At 34.9% G+C, this 18759-nt stretch overlaps 1 protein-coding gene across 2 annotated transcripts in view; it reads left to right on the forward strand.

Moving 5' to 3' along the window:
• Positions 1-17500, forward strand: part of PPIP5K2 (diphosphoinositol pentakisphosphate kinase 2) — a 42696-nt gene extending 25196 nt beyond the window's left edge. For both annotated transcript variants that reach the window (XM_086479901.1, XM_086479902.1), the window contains exons 19-30: positions 735-862; positions 1057-1171; positions 2436-2543; positions 2630-2746; positions 3489-3662; positions 5987-6160; positions 7387-7456; positions 9500-9619; positions 10505-10567; positions 14366-14497; positions 16090-16218; positions 16845-17500. In XM_086479901.1, the coding sequence (XP_086336027.1) occupies positions 735-862; positions 1057-1171; positions 2436-2543; positions 2630-2746; positions 3489-3662; positions 5987-6160; positions 7387-7456; positions 9500-9619; positions 10505-10567; positions 14366-14497; positions 16090-16218; positions 16845-16948 (1434 nt within the window). In that variant the 3' untranslated portion in view covers positions 16949-17500. The remainder of the gene's footprint in view (positions 1-734; positions 863-1056; positions 1172-2435; positions 2544-2629; positions 2747-3488; positions 3663-5986; positions 6161-7386; positions 7457-9499; positions 9620-10504; positions 10568-14365; positions 14498-16089; positions 16219-16844) is intronic.
• The last annotated feature ends 1259 nt before the right edge of the window (positions 17501-18759 follow it).

Consider the following 18759-nt stretch of genomic DNA (forward strand, 5'->3'; position numbering starts at 1 on the left):
AGTCGACACTTTCTCAGGGCTTGCTTATCTTGCAGCTGCAACTCTTCTTACTCCTGTCTGTTCTCTCACGGGTAGACCAGAATCCTCCCAAGGTCGAAGTTGTCCTGTTGAGGGGCCTCAGTCCAGCTGAGAACCCCCACAGTGCAGCACTGAGCATGACGTTTCTGAGCATGAAGAGCAGATTTTTAAATATTGTAGTTACTGTAACAGATTAATATTTTTCATTTGTAGTTAACTACAATTTTCAGTATTATTTGAGGTTAATAGGAGGTCTTCTGTGGAGTGGTTTACCCCAAAGTAAGATAGACATATTAAGTGAGTAATGTGCCTACGTATCTTTATTGATGGTTTGAAAAAAATAAAGTTACTTGAAATCAGGTGAGATGAAATGCATCATAAATCCAGCCTGGGAGCAGGGGTGGGGGGCGGAGGAGAATAATTCCCTAGATATTTTGCTTAAGAAAAAGAGTTTCATCATAGCAGAAGGTGAGTCCACTTCTGTGGATTAACTAGTGAATGAAAAGCTTTCTCTGTGTCAAATGAAACAGCAAAAAGGCAAACCACTTACTGCTTGAAGGGACATCAGTAATCAAATGTAATAAAAAATGTTAAACAGAAGATTCTGCAGCCAAAGCGAGCTAATACATGACTAATTTGCTTTAACACACAAGCTTTGAATTAGAAGGTATTATCATCTTTTACTGAATTTTAAAAGTCAGTTTCTTCTTACACAGGAATATGGTATTTCTAAGGCTGAGAAACTAGAGATTGCAAAAGGTTACTGCACTCCTCTAGTCAGAAAAATCCGTTCTGATCTTCAGAGAACTCAAGATGATGATACTGTAAATAAGCTTCACCCTCTGTAAGTCTTTCACTTTTTGATGTGGTTACATTAATTTCCATAAGACTTAATGGACGTATTCCATAGCTTTCATATTTGAAATATCTTACTAGCTCATAGTAATTTAAAAGCTATGATTTAGTAATTTGTTGACAGCTATTTCTAAAATAGGGGCACATCTCATTATGGTCTAATAAGATTTTTTTTCTTTCAAGTTACTCCAGGGGTGTTATGTCCCCTGAACGCCATGTTCGTACACGGCTGTATTTCACCAGCGAGAGTCATGTCCACTCCCTGTTATCCACCCTTCGTTATGGTGCCTTATGTGACGTAAGTTGAACACTTTTTCTGTTAAAGCTCTGATATTTTGAGAGGAACCAAAAGGACTCAATCTTACTAAAATTGCATCAATTGAAAGCTTAATTATCTTAAGTGGCTTTGAAATTTATCGCAATTTTTCAAACATTTGATTTCCTATTATATAGGCTGAGACATATCTCAGATTGCTGGTGTACACATTGGTGGAAATGAGCATGCCCTTTAAAGTAATGCTGAGTTCCACTGGTGTGTTCAGCTGTATATGTTACAGTCTCAAAAGAGGTTTGAAAAGGGCAAATAATCCATTTTTTTGTTTAATGTTGTCACCTATAATTCTTCCAACTCTTTTTCCTTCAAGTTGTCATTCAGGGTTCTCTTGAATTCACTTTTGGACTGGCTTATTCTTTTGACCATTGGCATATTGTCGAGACCTCCCTACTGGACTTCAAGAATGGTCATATAGTGGAAAGTTTCTCCCGTTCAGTGGATTGTCTTACTTTCATATACTGTTGTAGACTGCCTTGAAGGTGGTACATTATTCTCCATCTTACTGGCTTTGAAACCAAGGACCAAAAAAAGACAAGGTCTCCAGATTCAGAAATTACTTAACTGAGCTCTTGGAGAGGTTAAATGCAGCACCGCAAAGCCTACATGGCTGCTTCTAAGATACAGTACTAACTTTTGAAATGGTTGTACTGATATACTTGCTTCTGGTGATGGATGACTAAACTCACTGATGGCAAAAGCATTTTTAATCCTAGACTTCTGTGACATACTACTGCTAGTTTGAGGCTGATGAACTTTTCAGTTCCCTTTGAAGTGGATTACTAAATGTATTTTTTCTAGAGCATGAAAAAAGGTGAACGTTAATTTTAAATAGTTGGGGATGTGATGGTTGGATTTCCTCTGTATACTAGAAGCCTTCATTTATTCTGTCTGTTTGACTGGTAGAGCAATATTTAGAAACATTTTCCACAATATACTAGTTGAAATTAATTTGTTGCAAAATTAACAATTCCCATCATGGAAGTTTAAGATAGTGCCTCTGTCCGCAAGACATATATCATCACTGGCAAAAGGATATGAATTTGATGAGTACTTGTATATCACTTTTTTTTTTTTCTGGTTGTAGCTCTGGTTTTTCCTTAGCTGTGAAAAGCTTCGTGCTTCTGCTGTGAATGTAAACCCATGCAGATGGAGAAAAAGTGAGATTATCAGTCTTTTTAAAGAAAATAGCTGGTTTTTATTTCTTGATTTTTTTTCCCCCCTTCATAAGGAATCAAAAGATGAACAATGGAAACGAGCTATGGATTATTTAAATGTTGTCAATGAACTCAATTACATGACACAGATTGTTATCATGCTTTATGAGGATCCAAACAAGGTATTTAAAATGGATAAATATCTTCAGAAACGAGTAATGCTAAGCTACGTATCAAAGTGTAAACCTATTTAATCAATTTCTTACAGGAGCTTTCTTCAGAAGAACGTTTTCATGTAGAGCTGCACTTTAGCCCAGGAGCCAAAGGCTGTGAGGAAGATAAAAATTTACCCGCTGGATATGGATACAGACCTGCCTCCAGAGAGGTAATAATTATGCCTTTCTTTAAAACAAAAGTTGATTTTTCTGGATGCGGACGTACCTAAAATAAACATTGGGAAATTGTTAGGTAAAAGATACAAATGTGATTTTTTTTTTGGTAAAAAATGTCTAGTAAAATATAGGTAGTCCCAATGTATTATTCCATTTTGAATGGACACTGAGGTAATGGACACAGATAATTTGGACCTTCTATGGCTTTGACAGAATTTTAGCTAGAAATAAGAAATACTCATTGTAAGAAAAGTGATATCAACATCAGTGTCACATCAATGATATTCTAGCAACTGAAATAAATATTTAAAAAAGTAAGGTAGTTTGGCATTTTTGTGAATATAGGTTGTTAAGGAAGGATTGATAATTTCGAAGATGTATGGGCAGGTCTGTGGAGTTACCACCTGCTTTTTGAGAAATGAATAAAAGCAAAGCTCAGCTGGAACTCTATTGACTTGTGAGGCCAGGATTTTATTACTTTGTCAACAGAAAATTGGAGTAAGATATGTTGGCTGAACAGTGTGGTTAATTAGGACCACACTGTCATATGCAGTGGCTGGTTAGGAGCAAAACCACATAGATGTCTAGAGCAATTTGTTCAATAATACGTGACTCTCATATTTTTAAAATCGGTGTGCTTTATGTTTACGCAGAAGAATTATTTAACAGCCACTTCTGTCTACGTGTTGCAAGGTGTGCAGCTAAATTGAAAATTAATTATATATATTTTTATAGAATGAAGGCTCGAAGAAAACCTCTCATAGAAATGATAGTGATGAGGAGGTACATGCTCCTAAAAGAGATGAAGCAGATCGGTCAGTAGTGATGTTCAAGCCAATGGTATCAGACCCAATTCACATACACAGAAAGTCACCCCTTCCAAGATCCAGGAAGATTGGTTCTGTTGAAGTAAGTGTTTATGTTCCAGATAATGTCTTTCACAGAAATTAACTTTTGCTTACTTTTAACAAAAAAACCCACAAGTGTAATTCTGCTTTTGATTACACAGAACCAGTATGATGTTATGTCTCACAAAATGGTTCCTCTTATTCTGTGGGAAATACTCCATAGCAGTAATTTGTCTGAAAGATCTTTTTTTTTAATTAATTATTATTTTTCAATAAGACTTATTTTTTCTTTTTAAGCCATTTTAGTAGAGCTGATATTTGAAAATGAAGACTTTTTCAGTCTAAAACTACATCTTCAAACTAACATACATTTGCTTTTGTATTCATCCTTACAAGACACCTGCTATTGGGAATCAAGCAAACTTTCAGGGTGGTCATGCTGAGAGGGAACGGAGGGATTGGGGGTGGTAGGGGAGGTACAGGAGGTGAGAGACATGTCTTCTGCTGTATTTTCTTTCATGTGGGGTGAAAGTGACTCCACTTATCAAGCATTTGAAGGTAAGAGACTAAACTGGAAGCTTTTTTTTTAAGTGGGTGGGGTTTATGTTTCATGAATTCTTTAGATAACCTCTTGAACAGTCTAGTCTCCTGTCTGGAAGGCCATGATATCTAGGTGTGCTTCACAGATACGGCTTTAATGTCACAGAGGTGGGTGGGATGCATTACAGTATCGCTGAATACCATTTGTATGGTTGAGTGACGAAGCTTCAGATGGTGTGTAGTGGCACTTCTGTGATATTAATGCTAGAAGCAGACTAACAGCTTCTTATTGCCTCATTTTCAGTTGCTTGAAACCATCAGAAATGAAGATTCACACCAAAAGCTTTTCCTTTCATGTTTGTGTTGAGAATGGGCTGTTTGTATGCAATGAAAGTATTACAGATCTGCAAGTAACTTGGTTATTGGTAGCGTGGACAGAAAAAGATGCATGATTGCCTTCTATAAGGATATCTGTATAACTTCACGTGACTTCCATAAATTAACAGAGATAATAAATGTGAATGTCTTACATTTTCTATTTCCAAGTTTTATCATAAACAAATGCTCACAACATCAGTATTTTGGATTTTTTAAAAGCTGTTTTCACTATGATCATGCAAACTCCCCTCCTAGTTGTGAGTTCTCATACACACAGCTTAATAGTCTACTACTTCAAACTTTTAACCATTTTCCTAAATTATATAGACGTTACTTTCAAAAGGTTTCAATAATATAAATTGCTAAATTTTGACTGTGCAGATGTATGTTCAGATGGAATGTGTTTCAGCATTCAGTGCTTGTTTATTTGCTGGAAGCAAATAGCTGATTTAAAGAAAACATACACTATGAAACTTTTTTTGAAAAAGTAAAATTGGAAGTTTCATCTGGCCTACTGAAATCTGCAAAACCAGTATTTGGAATATTTAAACCAAACAGTATTTGAAGTGTTTAAAAAAAGTCATTGCAACTTAAACTGCAACTGCCTTGAACCTTCCCTTCCCCCTCCCCCCCCCAAGGCAATTCTTTCTTCACATATGTCCATTAATTTGAAAAGACAATGTCAGGTGTCAGGAAGTTTTAATCTGGGGTATAGTCAGCAGTATTTACAGAAGTATTTCAACTATGATTCAGTCATGAAAACAAAAAAACAAAGCAGAGTTCTAACAGTAGAACAAGAAAGTAAGGCTCGTCAGCATTGGAAATCAAATTCTGTATTGCTAAAAATGTTGCTTGCTAATGATATATGAGGATACACGGCATGGGGGATTCAGCCTGGCACTGCAAACTCTTGAAGTCTTAATAGGTATCCAGCATCAGATAATATTTAGGGCTTTTTTAAGGTTGGAAAACTACCTTAGTCAGGTTGGTGCTGCAACCAGTAAAGTCTCAAAGACAGTTCTAAAACCAGGAATCTTTTAGATAAGGTTATAGACTAGAAATGAAAACTATCAAATAATAAATAGGAAAGTTTAATGTACTTGGGGAAAACTATTAAACAGTATGTCAAGGATAACAGATGTTCTGTTTCCAACATATGGGAAATTCTTAAAATTATGAATCAATTGATAACAATTACTTTTCTCTCATATCTAATAATCAGTCTATGAGAAATTTTATTAAAGTATTGTATTAGAAGATGTAATTGGATGCAAAGATATAAGTAGATGAGTGATAACTTCCTAATACTGTAATACTACTCTTCCCTATTTGCTGTTTAATAGTTTTAAAAGCAAGTATGTAAAAGGGTGCAAGCAGACTGTTTTTTTTTTTCTTTTCTGTTCATTTGTCTCTGTTGAATCTAACTTTCCATGCTTTGCTGTTTTTTGCCCCCTTTCTCACTTCCAGGAAGAGAGCCCCCTGAGTGTGTCTAGCCCAGAGTGTATTGGTACCTGGCTGCATTACACCAGTGGTGTGGGTACTGGGCGTCGAAGACGCAGATCAGGGGAACAAATCACTTCTTCCCCTGTCTCCCCTAAATCATTGGCTTTCACATCCAGTATTTTTGGCTCATGGCAACAGGTTTTTAAACTTTACTTCATTAAACGTTATTATGCATTCCAAGCAACAACCAACTGTCTTTAAGGACATCTAATCCCTTGTTATGGATTATGTTTGAAGCAAATTCTTCCACTTCTTAAAATTACTTCCCGAGAATGTTTGGGGAAAAAAGAGCAAGTGCATGTTTTTCCACTGAATGTGTTACATGTTTTCCTAAAAATTTGGTTTCTTTATAGGAATTGCAAATGTTACCACAGTAAAAAAGACTTAGTCTACTGCCTAATGAAATGGATTTCTGCTTTGGTTTAGTTGTCCTTTAAGACTTTAAAAACAGCATTGCTTAATTTGGTGGTAGGTAAATTGAAAAACTTTTTAATAATTGCAACCAATACCATTTAAAATAATTTATTTGGTACTTCATATTGCTATTCAAAACTTGTTTTGCATATATCATATTTTCAGTGGCCTAGTATTAACTATTGCAGGGAAAAAACTCTAGCACTAATAATTCTCGCCTTCTATATCCAGAGGTATCTGAAACTCCCAACACAGTACATCATCCATTGACCTGTACAGTACTTTAAAGATTTTTATAAATATTGGGGGGAAAGGCAGGAAAAAAAAGAAAAATTAAATTTTTTTGAAGTACCAGTGAAGATCTAAAGATTGTTTAGTATGTCGAGATTTTGTTTACATGTATGACAATGGATGGTGTTCTGTTAACCGTATCCTTTTTCTTTGAAAATGTTCATAATTTCTTTTTATTGTGGAAAATTCTAAAACTGTTTACATAGGAAAAGTTTTATCAGTAAAGGCTGTGAGCATCTGAAGATTACACTGATTGAGCCCGTGCATGGATCAGTGATTGTATGGTGTCCTCAATAGCTTGTCTGTCTTTCCTTCCCTCCCCTCCTTTTTTCAATACAGGCGCAGTTTAGGAGAGTGCATTTGGTAAAATGAAATAAAATGTCTCAAGTGTCTGTTCTCATATCAGTCTTGGGCTGTGTCCTTTCTCATTCTGAATGCTTGCTTTGCACCACTTCATTGCAAGGAACTCATATGTGAAATGGACTCCCTTCAGAAGGGGATATTGCATGGTCTTTCATATTTCCTTTACATATTTTTACTAACACTTATCATACAGCTTATTAACACTTGTCTGTCTGAAACAGCCTGCTGTATCAAGTTAAATGGACATTTCATGTTGCTGTTCTACTTTCCCTTATTTTTCTATTTTTTATATCCAGGTCCTATCAGAAAGCAATAGTAACTTACGAACACCAAGAACTATTCTGGAACAAAAGCAGAGTGGTCTAGGTATGTGCCTATGATTGAAATTTCATTTGATGTTAGCTGCTTTTCATCTGCCCATTGTTCTATACAGTTTTACATTCTTTGAACAGCTTTTATTTTAACAGGACCCAATAGTACTTGTTAGCAATAATATATGCTGAATGTCTGCCTATGAACTGGACAATTTTTCTGCAGCAAAAATTTTAAAATAAATTATAACTGAAAAGAGCAAATTGTTTGAGACTGTTCACGGTACTGATTCTGTACTGCTCACAACAGGTACACAGGATTATTTTAACATAAAGTAGATTTTTAAGACAATGTAGTTCATGACTGAGTTTTTGGACCTTACAAGAATCTTTTGGATTGAAATGGCCTGCACTGGAAAATGTTAAAACACTTTTCTTGAAAATTAGTATTTCCTACTGTGGGCAATTGGTGGAATTGAAGGTATTTCACTAAGGGGAGGAGGATGAGGAACAAACTTCAAGTTTCTTGGTAATATTAGGGGTTTTGTACACATTCCTTTTCCTAAAATCAATTTCTTCCTTTCAGCGTTAGAATGAATCATGCTATAATTCAATGAGTTATTTCAAATTCTTTTAATTCAAGTGATGCTTTTCTGTTGTTTCTTTGAAACAGACATACATATGACTCATGCAAAAACGTGAAATCCTGCACTGCTGTAAATCAATATTGCATTTTTTTCTATGTGTCTCTTCAGGGAAAAATGAAGTGTAGAAAATGCATAAGCTATATGCATAAACTTAGAAGTTGCTTTTCTTTTCTTTGTTAAGATCTGTATTTTTGATGTGTCTAATCTTTCTGTGTTACTTTTCTCCCTAATATATTTTCCCGTTAGTAAAATGCATACATCAGGTGCTGTTGTTTATTTAAGTCATTTTTTTTATTGTGTGCTTGCTAAAGTTAAACAACTTTTGCCAACGTGTGACACAATATGGCTTGTGAAAGCTGATGTATTTCTGTGCATAGATTAAGGTGTTAGTTTCGTGTGAAAGGCTTTTGCCACAGACCAGGCACCGATTTATTTTGGCTGTGATTGGTCACATGTGCTAGTAATGTTTCCCCTCACTGGGTCATTAAAAGTAATGAAAGAAAATATTGCTTGTTAGATAGTTGGTTTTCAAACAAAAAATCTGCTGCTTCTTGTCTAAAATGTAAAAGATAAGATCTGAGTGAAAAACCAGTTCTCCTTTCAACTAGTAGTAAAAACTAAAGGAAAAAAATTGCAGCTTTTTTTCCATTTTGTTAATTGTTTTTTGTAAATTTCGTTTATGGTTGATGATTATAAAAGTTATTTTATACTTCCGTCTGTGGCTTTCAGTGCTTTGTTAAAACTCCCATCCTAGTAGCAGGAATGTGTCAGTTGTAACAAAAGTACTCACACTTGCATGGAGATGTACAAAAGTCTTCTCAGGAAAGGAAGTCAAGCTAAACTTGATGAAACTTTTAGGTATTTTTGGTTTGTAACATTGTCAATGATGGTAGCTGAAATAAAAATAGAGTATTTCCAATTTGGTTAACATTTTGTTGGAGTTAGAAGGGAAATATTTCCATATTAATTCTGTGGAAATGGACAAGTACTTCATTGCAGTCTTTCATCTCAAAGGTTGATTTGGATGAAAGCAATGAGCACTATTTTTCCAGTTTATGTTTTTCAGAATTGCAAGTTTTAAAACACACAACTTTCACATCATCATGATCTTGGTTTTGTTTTGGTGTTTTGGTTATGTTTTCATTGATGCTAACTGGTAACTTTTCTTTACCAAAAGTGAAAACAGGACAAGAACTCACTTTGTTAAAGCCAGTCCTCTCTTTGCATATATAGCAGAGGGTGCTGTGTCATGAGTAGAAGCACAATAAATTATGATAGCTTCAGCTTACAAGTACTACTCTGACATTACAAGCATATTGTGAACCTGTCCAAGGCAGTGCCAAAAGCTGCCTTTTGTGTGGTAAGAGCCGTGTGCTTGCATGCTGCATGCATCTCCAATGTGAATGGACGAACACCTGGTTGTTGTATGTATTTTCTCTAACTCCCATCAGGGTCTCACTGTGCGGGCCTGTTTAGCACCTCAGTGCTCGGGGGTTCTTCAAGTGCACCTAACCTACAGGATTATGCTCGTACTCATCGTAAAAAGCTGACTTCTTCTGGCTTCATAGATGGTATGTGCACACTCTCGCACATGCACGCACAAATCCATGTGCCACATTAAACTTCTAAAGATAAATCCTAGGTTACTGAATTTAATGGAATCTAGAATCCTTTGCCTTAGTATTAATCGTATGAGTTTCTATTGCTTCTTTATTGCCCATAGCTTGCTTATGTTTAACTTAATAGCATAGTTAATTCTTGTTTCTGTCTTGAATTGAACACTAGCTCACAGTCTTGTAATGCATGCCAGGAGATCTCAGCAAGTGCATTTTAAGTGAACTAAAATTCTGCGTTTTGAAATTCTTTTCTCATTTTAAACTTCAGGTTTTATCATTACTTGAAATGAAATGAATTACTTGGGGCATATACAAGGAATGAGAGAAATTATAAACTAATAAGTTAAATACTGACAGTGAAAATTTTAGGATTCCTGACCTTTTTTTTGGTGGGGTTTGGATTATAAAGGAGTAGGAGATTTTCAGTTTTGGATACTCTGGGGTAGAGAATAAACTCTCTCACTAGATTTCAGAATGTAAAGATGCCAAAGCACACCTTTATAACTCTGAGGTGAAACAGTATTCGTGCTGTTTTCCTCCTAATTCCCTACTCAGTGTTCAACTCTAACCTGATATAACCTTGTATGCCAGAATCACCAGCTCATTCTGCTTGTTTTCATACACTTCATTACACATCTTGTAGTTACCAACAATCCAAATTTTCTTCTTTTTAACTTCTATTTAGATTTTAGCCCTTTTTCTTGGTCCCTTCTGCATGCCACTCAGTTCTAATACTTTCTCATCTTTTCTTTTTTTCTTTCTTCTTCCTTTCCTTTTTTTAAAATGTCCCTCTTTTGGTAGCTGTTATAAATTTCAGGTACCTGTTTTTCTCTTTCTCAGACACCACACGTGGTTCTGCTGTTAAAAGGTTTTCTATCTCATTTGCTCGACACCCAACCAATGGTACGTTTTGCTTTTATTTTAAAAACAAAAAAAACAACAAAAAAAAGAGGTTCCTTGCTTCATCCCTTTTATTTTTATTTCAAATACGGGGTGTACTGTATCATCCAGCTGTCTGTCATTCCTAACTTCAAGCACCACCCCAAATATATTTGTAATCATTAGATATCCTAAATCCCTTCTTTACCATTCATTAGTATAAATACAACATCAAAATTCATTCCTTAGAAAAATCCTTGAAAAAATTGAAGTGCTACTGTTAATCCTGATCTCTGTAATAAATTATTCTTCGCAATTTCTTGTGTGATCAGACTGTATGGTACAAGATAAAAACAGAGTTAAATCTGATCTTTATTGGGCATACACTTCTTGATAGCTGCTCCTTCTTCTTTGTCTTTCTGCTGCTGAGCTGTTTCCCTGAGCCTCCTGATTCTAAAATAAATCACTGAATTGACAACTGGAGTTTATGACTATCTTCTTCAAGTGATGCTAAATTAAAAAAACTAAACCAGAAGCTTTGGTTCCATTCCTGCTAAATTGATATATTTTTCATCAGACAAGAATTTATTTTACCTTATCATACTTCTGTGTTCATCAGATGTGCAAATTACTTAAATATTGCACTTAAAATCACAGCGAGAGAGCTGCCTGTTGCTTACATTGACCTCCTAAGCTTCAAGAGTAAGAGTTAACTTGTCTTCAGTCCACCATAGTTACAAAACCCCTCTAATTTAACACACAGGACAAAGGTATGTATTTCTCTTCCTCAGCAAAATATTTCGTGTCTACCTTTCTACGTGATTAAATAGGCCCAAAATATGTCCTGTTCATGAAAACTAGACTTGGTCTTCAGCATCCACCAGATCTTCATGTAGCTTTCAAGATTTCTTAATAGCAGTTTTAAAAATGTGCATGACTGCTGGCTGAGTACAGTGATGGTGATATTATTGAAACTGCAGTGGAAATCATCAGCATTTTTGTGTTAGATTCAAAATATATTTGCATAGAAACAAAGTTAAAAAATAAAGACTGAGTTTTTGTTTAGCTTTGCTGAGAAGCAAAGTAGTCCTTGATTTTACTCATTTGGAATCCGTAGTCACTTTTTGCATGGCAGTGTTTCTTGAAGGGAAACTGCTATAGTAAGGCTGAATTAATACACTTAAGGCTGTGTTTGCTTTAAAAGGCCCTATTTCAAATAGGAAAGTTAAGAGTCCATTTTTTGTTTTTATACTCAAACCAAGTAGTACTTCCAAAACACACAAGATCAGAAAGTAAGAACTTCATTTGAGTATCAGTGTCTAATAATATGATTACATTCTGTTCCATTTAGCATGACCTTTTTGTGACTGCATTCCTTAAAAAATGATCTAAATTGATTTTAATGAATGCATTGGTTGTTCTGATTCATTTAATACAGCAGTTTTACTACGCATCTTTTACAAGATTAATGCATGTTGTATGAGCTCCTATGAAACCTAAGTATATTGCAGGTTTTCAAGGGTTCTCTGCTAACATAAGAACATATTGATGTTGTTTTGTCTGTCATCTGGACTGTCATTTTGATTCTCCTTGTCCTTTCACTCTGTTTTTTCTTATTTTTATGTTGTTATCACACCCTCTTAACTCATTTCAGACTACCCCCCCATCTTAGTTCAAGGAACATGGTGAAACAAGTATCTTCTGACAGTGCTTTACCTTATTTTCTGGGCCTCTGTGCACAACACCCACACCTCTTTAGGTGCTGGTCCATTTTCTCTGTGGAATTTCTAGGCTTTTGTGTTATGTCTCTTGCAGCTTTTTAAATGTGAGACAGCGTGGCTTTTTGAGATGCTGCGTTAACCCTTTCATTGTCTTGCCTTTTGATGGGGACATTGCTTTAAGAATAAATACAGCCAAAGCTCAAAAGCTATTGGTTTACAGGAAATTGCTTTTTTAAAGGGATACTGTCAGGCTTCTTCATCATTAAAATTCAAATTAATTTCTCGTAACATCATAAAATATTCAAATAAAACACTGCAGATAGATCTCCAGGGTATCTTTTAAGTCATATCCCTTAGACACAAAGATACTACAACAACGTGCTGGGATATGGCTATCTGGTAGCAGAATCATCAAAATTGAACAAAAATGTATGGAGGGGAAATTCCTGAAAGAAAAAAACTTTTTTTCTTTATTTAAAGGGCGTGTGTGTATTTTGAAATTCCTTTCTGGTTTTCTGTAACACTCACTATAACCGTAATAGTTACTAAAAAGTTATCCTGACATTGTCCCACTACATTCTTCACAATTAAAAAAGGATAAATTCTCATTCAATTGATACTGACTTCTCTGACAGGGTAAAGAGACAAATCTTATCTTTTACTGTAATGCAAAGAAAGGGTTTGCGCTTTGCATGCATGCATAGTTATTTAGGATATTAATATGTATGCCAGACATCTTAGTGCATTCACTGAAGCTTAGGTACTGCCTTTATAGGAAAATAGAAATTAAGTATGTGGAGGTGCTTCTTTTGTACATGAAAAACATTTCCATGAAATGCAACATTTTATTTGTAATATATTTGAAGTACACTTCAGTTGGTTGTATATTTGAAGCGACTGTCCCTCCAATTTGAGTATGCCCAAGGTGTATCCACATATAAATACAGACATTTGGGAGTTGAAATTTTGTTGAGTTACTTCTCTATGCAAAGCATTAAATGGGGAGTGAATGGGGAACACTGGATATCACAGGAATATTGATGCTTATTATTTTAGGGGAGGGAACAGTTCACAGTCATAATGCTAATAAATGTACCTTGAATTGAAATTCTAAACATTATTTCATTTAGTATTGTTTCTTCATTTAAATATCTTAAAAGAAATGTAGCAACTATAAATTTACAATATCGAATTGCAAAGTTGTAATGTTACAGCTGTATGTTGAAAACACTAATGGACATATTTTCCTCTTCTGAAATGCAATTGGATGAAGAGCTGTTCATTGAGTTGTCAAACTTGCATCACTTTAGAGAACTGCAATCTTTTTTTTTGTGCCAAGGTGTTTAAATGCTTTTTAGTATGTTAGTAATATGGATATGCATGGTTGGTGTATGATCAATACTAATGTAGAAAAGCAAAGTCCAATAATTTTTTTAGATTTTTGGTTGCTATACTTACCTGTTCTAATATATGAAACTTCTAGTTTTTAAATGCATAAAGGTAGGTGTAAATCTGTCTTACAAAGTTAAAACATGTAACCTCAAGGTACAAAAGTGCTAACAGTGGGTTTCCTTTGATGTTGAAAGCAACAGTTTGTTTTCACAGAATACTGAAGATGATAGAATGTGAATGCTGAAAATTGATATTCTTGTCTTTATATGACAACACAGCTATCCTATTTTACTTGCATGAATGAGTTATCTATTTATCATTGTGCCAGGTATGAGCATGAGTAGGCGAAATACTACCATTTCCTGACTATTTTTTTTTGATTTACTAAGTTCATCTTAGAGGAAGGTTATTTTTCATGAGTTGATTTGGGAGTAGAACACAATTGTAAAGCTTGAAGACCACTTAATGTGTATGTAGGATTTGTATCCCATGGTATGTTACATGGTACCTTTAGTTTAGTACATCCTGGAAATAGGCACATCATGCTCCAACTCCTATAATATTTGGTGTCCGTTATTTCAAGAGTACTATGTCTTCATGTGCTGATTTAGAATAAGTACTTGTAATCATGCATTAATACTTGCCCATGCAATAGCTTAATTTCTCTCTTATGTTTGGAAATGTCTTTTTTTTATTATTTTTCTTTCAGGTTTTGAACTATATTCCATGGTGCCTTCTATTTGCCCTTTGGAAACTCTACATAACTCCTTGTCTCTGAAGCAGGTGGATGAATTTCTTGCCTCTGTTGCTGCTCCATCAAGGGAAAATCCACAGGAGACATGTACTGATTTTAGTTTGTAATTATGTTCATTTTAAATTGTTAATTATTGTCTAGTTAAGTCTTTCTGGTCCTTTACAGACAACAAGTAAACTAAGAATATTGCTTTAAAAAAATATGAAATATGTACATAAACCATAATTTTAATTTTTGCAGTATCCTTTTGCAGTACAGACACTGTCATAATTAATTCAAGTAATGTCTCTGTTGACTGGGGTAGTAAATTAAGGATTCAATTAAATTGTAATTCGTTTATTTCCTCACATTAAGAAGTTCTCTGTACTGTCCACACTGTTGGCTGAATTACAAGGAATGCTTTTTAGTGAGCATGCAGTATTTCCAGCTTTGTACTGTACTGTTGTACCGGTAGTAACATCAGCAGAGTAGTGTTGCCTTTTACAAGCCTTTTACATCTTAAAACTGTGTTATTTTTTGTTCTTTCAGTGTTAATTGGGGTTTCACCTGTGGAATGCCTTGCAGTTGCTTAGATTTTTAGTAGTTTGTGCTGCATGTTCAATGTTTAAGTGATTTTGAAATGAAATGCAAACTGAGTTCTATCCATGTGCATGTCTCTGGGAAGATGACTTCACATTGTGATTCTCCTGCTGTGTCTCTGGAAGTGGTTTCAGTTAGGTCAGATTTACCACATATTAGATGCTAGTAATTCGTGTCAGGTGACTGAAAATCATTCTTCTTGAGGAAATATCTGAAGACTCATGCTTTGATCAGAAAAGTTGTACTTGCTAGTACTGATACAAATGTTACCTAGCTGTTGTGATTTTTCCTTTTTTTTTTTCTGTTATGTGATTTTTCCCTTTTTTTCTGTTATTTTAGTTTTAAACAGTTTAGCTTTTAATCAGCAGCTAATTTGATAGGGTAGGCTTCCTGTATCTGAGAAGGAAGATAAGCAATTTCAGAACACTGATGTTTCTGAAAAAGAGCTCTGGGAGGCTTACAAGTATTTTAAAATTCTCAGCTATTTAAAATGCTTTGTTACACTGGTTAGGAAGTTCGTGTCTTTTCAAAATTGATTCAGAATTTAGAGTATACAAGATGAAAAAATATTTTGAAAAAACTGTGATACTTCTCTGGTGGTCTGGTTGTCACCTTTCTACAAAGGAGTGGTTGGAAATTAGACCTGATAGAATTGAGGCCATACGTGCTTTGCTCTCATTCTGCTTTCCTACAACATTTGGAAGTTGTCTAGAGAATAATGTATTGTATGCACTTTTCCTAGGCATTTGGACTAAATGCCTATTCCAGTGCAATCTTCATAACCTATGATAAGTAGCACTAATGCTTATGCCAGGCTTCTGGCAAGGCAGCTGTTACTGAAATTTGGCTTACCTGCCTTAGCAGCATGAAGTTAGCGTTTCACTCTCTGAGGTAAAAAGATTCTTAGATTTGTCTTTCATTCTTTGAAGTTTTGACACTGGAGTCAAAGATCGGTAGCTGAGTTGCAGGTTGCATACCTGTGGCATCTACATTGCTGGACAGATAGATACACAGTTCTGTGGCTACTATTTTTGACAGTTTGCTCAGGCGAGAGTAATTTTATTATAATGACGTGTATCTTTTTTTCCCCTCCATTTCAGCTTCTCCAACTTACATGATTCCACTGTCAGGAAGGAAAATTTCTTTAAATACATACACCCCTGCAAAAATTCAACCAACACCACTTGAAACTTTGCCTGAAAGGCTAGCAATAGAGAAACCAACCTTGTGTAAGTAACTTCTGTCAGAAGCAGTAGGATTCTTTCTTATATATTACTTAATTTCTTACAGCATCTATTTCTTAACATTCCTTGTCTATGTAAGTGGGATCGTTTTACAGGTCAGCAAGAACTCAATAGCATTGCATGAATAGTTTTAGTAGTAAAACTGCATTAATAGTTACTTTCTCTGAAGTGTTTCAAAGAATTTTTATGGCCTGAAAATTCATGGAGTTGGTTTTAAGTACAACAGTATTTCCAGCTGTCTCCAAGTACGACAAGCAAAGGGAACTTATTTATTTATTCATTTAAAGGACAGAATTTCTGAGATGTTTTCTGAACATTTACCATAGAGCTCTGTGACCAGGTTCTGACTAGAGCTGCCAGTAACATGATGATTCATTCCATCATTCGTATGTTCAGTCTGAACTGTTGGCCAGGTACACTGTCTTTTGGATGGTTTGCTGTTTAGAGGGCATCTAGAACAAAATCCTTTGCATTTCAGGTCTCATTAGATACGGTGTAGATTTGTGTGTGTTTCTGTGCTAAGTAACTTGCATTTTTCTTGCTTTTGATGCTTTTTTGCATGGTTATTCTTAAGTGTAAAGCCTAATATTTTTTTTGCTTTATCTGTACAGCTACCCCTGGATCTTCTGTTTCTGTATCTAATGCTAAGCTATCTCTTGAAGAGGCTTCGCTGGATGTAGAACTTAGCAGTGAAACTCTTTCTGAGAAGAAATGAAGTTGATCAGACAAAACTGGAAGCAACTTCTTTAAAAATTCTTTAGTGTGCATCCAACTAAATTACTGAGCTTTCAAAAGCCATTTATGTCTGCACTTAAGAAATAGTTTATATGTGGTTAACTAGTGCGCACGCTACATAGTTAGGTCAAATGTCTTTTCTCATTTTCTAAAACATTTCAGGAAATACATTTATTTATCAGTTTGATGAACTGCACACCTTTAATGGAAAAGCTGCACGTGAAGCTTTTCAGTGGCTTCAAATATTTACTGTAAACTTGTACAAAATGAAAATACCAATGAAGTGGTATATGTTACAGTGGCTTTTTGATGTCACTGTCATGAAGGCATTCTCTGTTGTCGTTATAAACTTCTGTTTTCAGGAGTTTATAATCTCCCTGTGAATTTCTTTTATGGGCTGAAATGTAACACACATCTTGGCTAGAAGCTTTTAACTACATTTCCAAAGAGATCTCTTTTGCCTGGTTTTGAAGATAAGCAGATGTTTTCTGCATTTGAATTATTTTATATCATATATGCTGCAATAATTAGGCATGATGAAGTGAGTTAATGTATTGTCACTTTTGACTCTCCTTATTTTTAGTCTGTGTTTACATCAGACCTGTAACATTCAAATACACCTTCTCTTTGCTTTTCCATGTGTTTTTACAAAAAGGTGATATTAAAAAGCAGGTTTTGTAAAAAGAGAAATGGTTACAGCTGGTCTGCTAGTAAGTTTATCCTAAAAATTGTAAATATTCCATCTATGCTTTATTATCATCCCTTCAGAGTAGACACAGACTGTAGTCTACGAGATCCTAGTGCTTACTGTTGTAAAATACTCAGGATTCATCATGGCCTGGGAATTTTCATACCTCTCTCCTTCCAATCTAGGTGGTTGACAACAGCTCTCATTAAAAAAAAAAAAAAAAAAAAAAAAAAAAAAGTAAAGATTTAAAGATTTTACAAGAGCTGTGAGAAGTGTTAGTAAGTCAGTGGAACTTGGAGTTACTGGGTTATGTAGAGTAATCATCCAGTCTCAGCAGTTATTGTGATTTTATCTGTGCCATGAAAAATTATTGAATGATTATCATCATCCCAAAAGTATGAAAATATTGTCCACTTTTGTAAGTTCAAGTGGCTGATAATTATTAACAGACTTCATAAACTATAAGTTTGATAATTCCTTTCACATTTAAGCTGCGGAAGATGTAGCTTCTGAGTAATAGTTTTACATAGGTCTCTTACTCATCTTCAGAACCAGTGCAACTATAGCATTCACTTTGCCATGGGGTCTGTTTTCAGCATTTACCACACATGAAATGGCTTCAACAGACTAATTCTAAAAAAGCTGGTTAAATACCAAAAATATGAAGGGTTTCACAGCTATATACTTAAAACATTTCATTTTCTGTAGTGTAGTTGTGTTATTGACGGTGTTGGTCTTGCACACAATTGAATGTACACTTGTTTACCATTTAAAAAAAAATACTGTTAAAATTTAAGTATGTGTATCATTCCAGTCAACCAAAGCTGTGGCATAACTTTTTTTTATGTGCTCCTAAATAAAAACAAGGTCGCTGGCAACTTTTCTGCGTTTTGTTTTCTTTTAAGAGTATATGTGAAATACAGTGAGTAGTTGGGTCACTAGTCTTGGAAAAATATTTACAAATAAGCCATTAATTAATTTCTCTTGGCGGTGAAAGACGGGACTTATAAGAAATGAGTTTTTATCATTTTATACTGAAATCACTCCTCAAAAAGGTAAACAGTAGTCACACATTCTGCAGTGCTTCCTCATGTTCCAGAATG

The sequence above is a fragment of the Leptosomus discolor genome, chromosome Z, assembly GCF_034619465.1.
Source record: "Leptosomus discolor isolate bLepDis1 chromosome Z, bLepDis1.hap2, whole genome shotgun sequence".
Classification (NCBI taxonomy): Eukaryota; Metazoa; Chordata; class Aves; order Leptosomiformes; family Leptosomidae; genus Leptosomus; species Leptosomus discolor.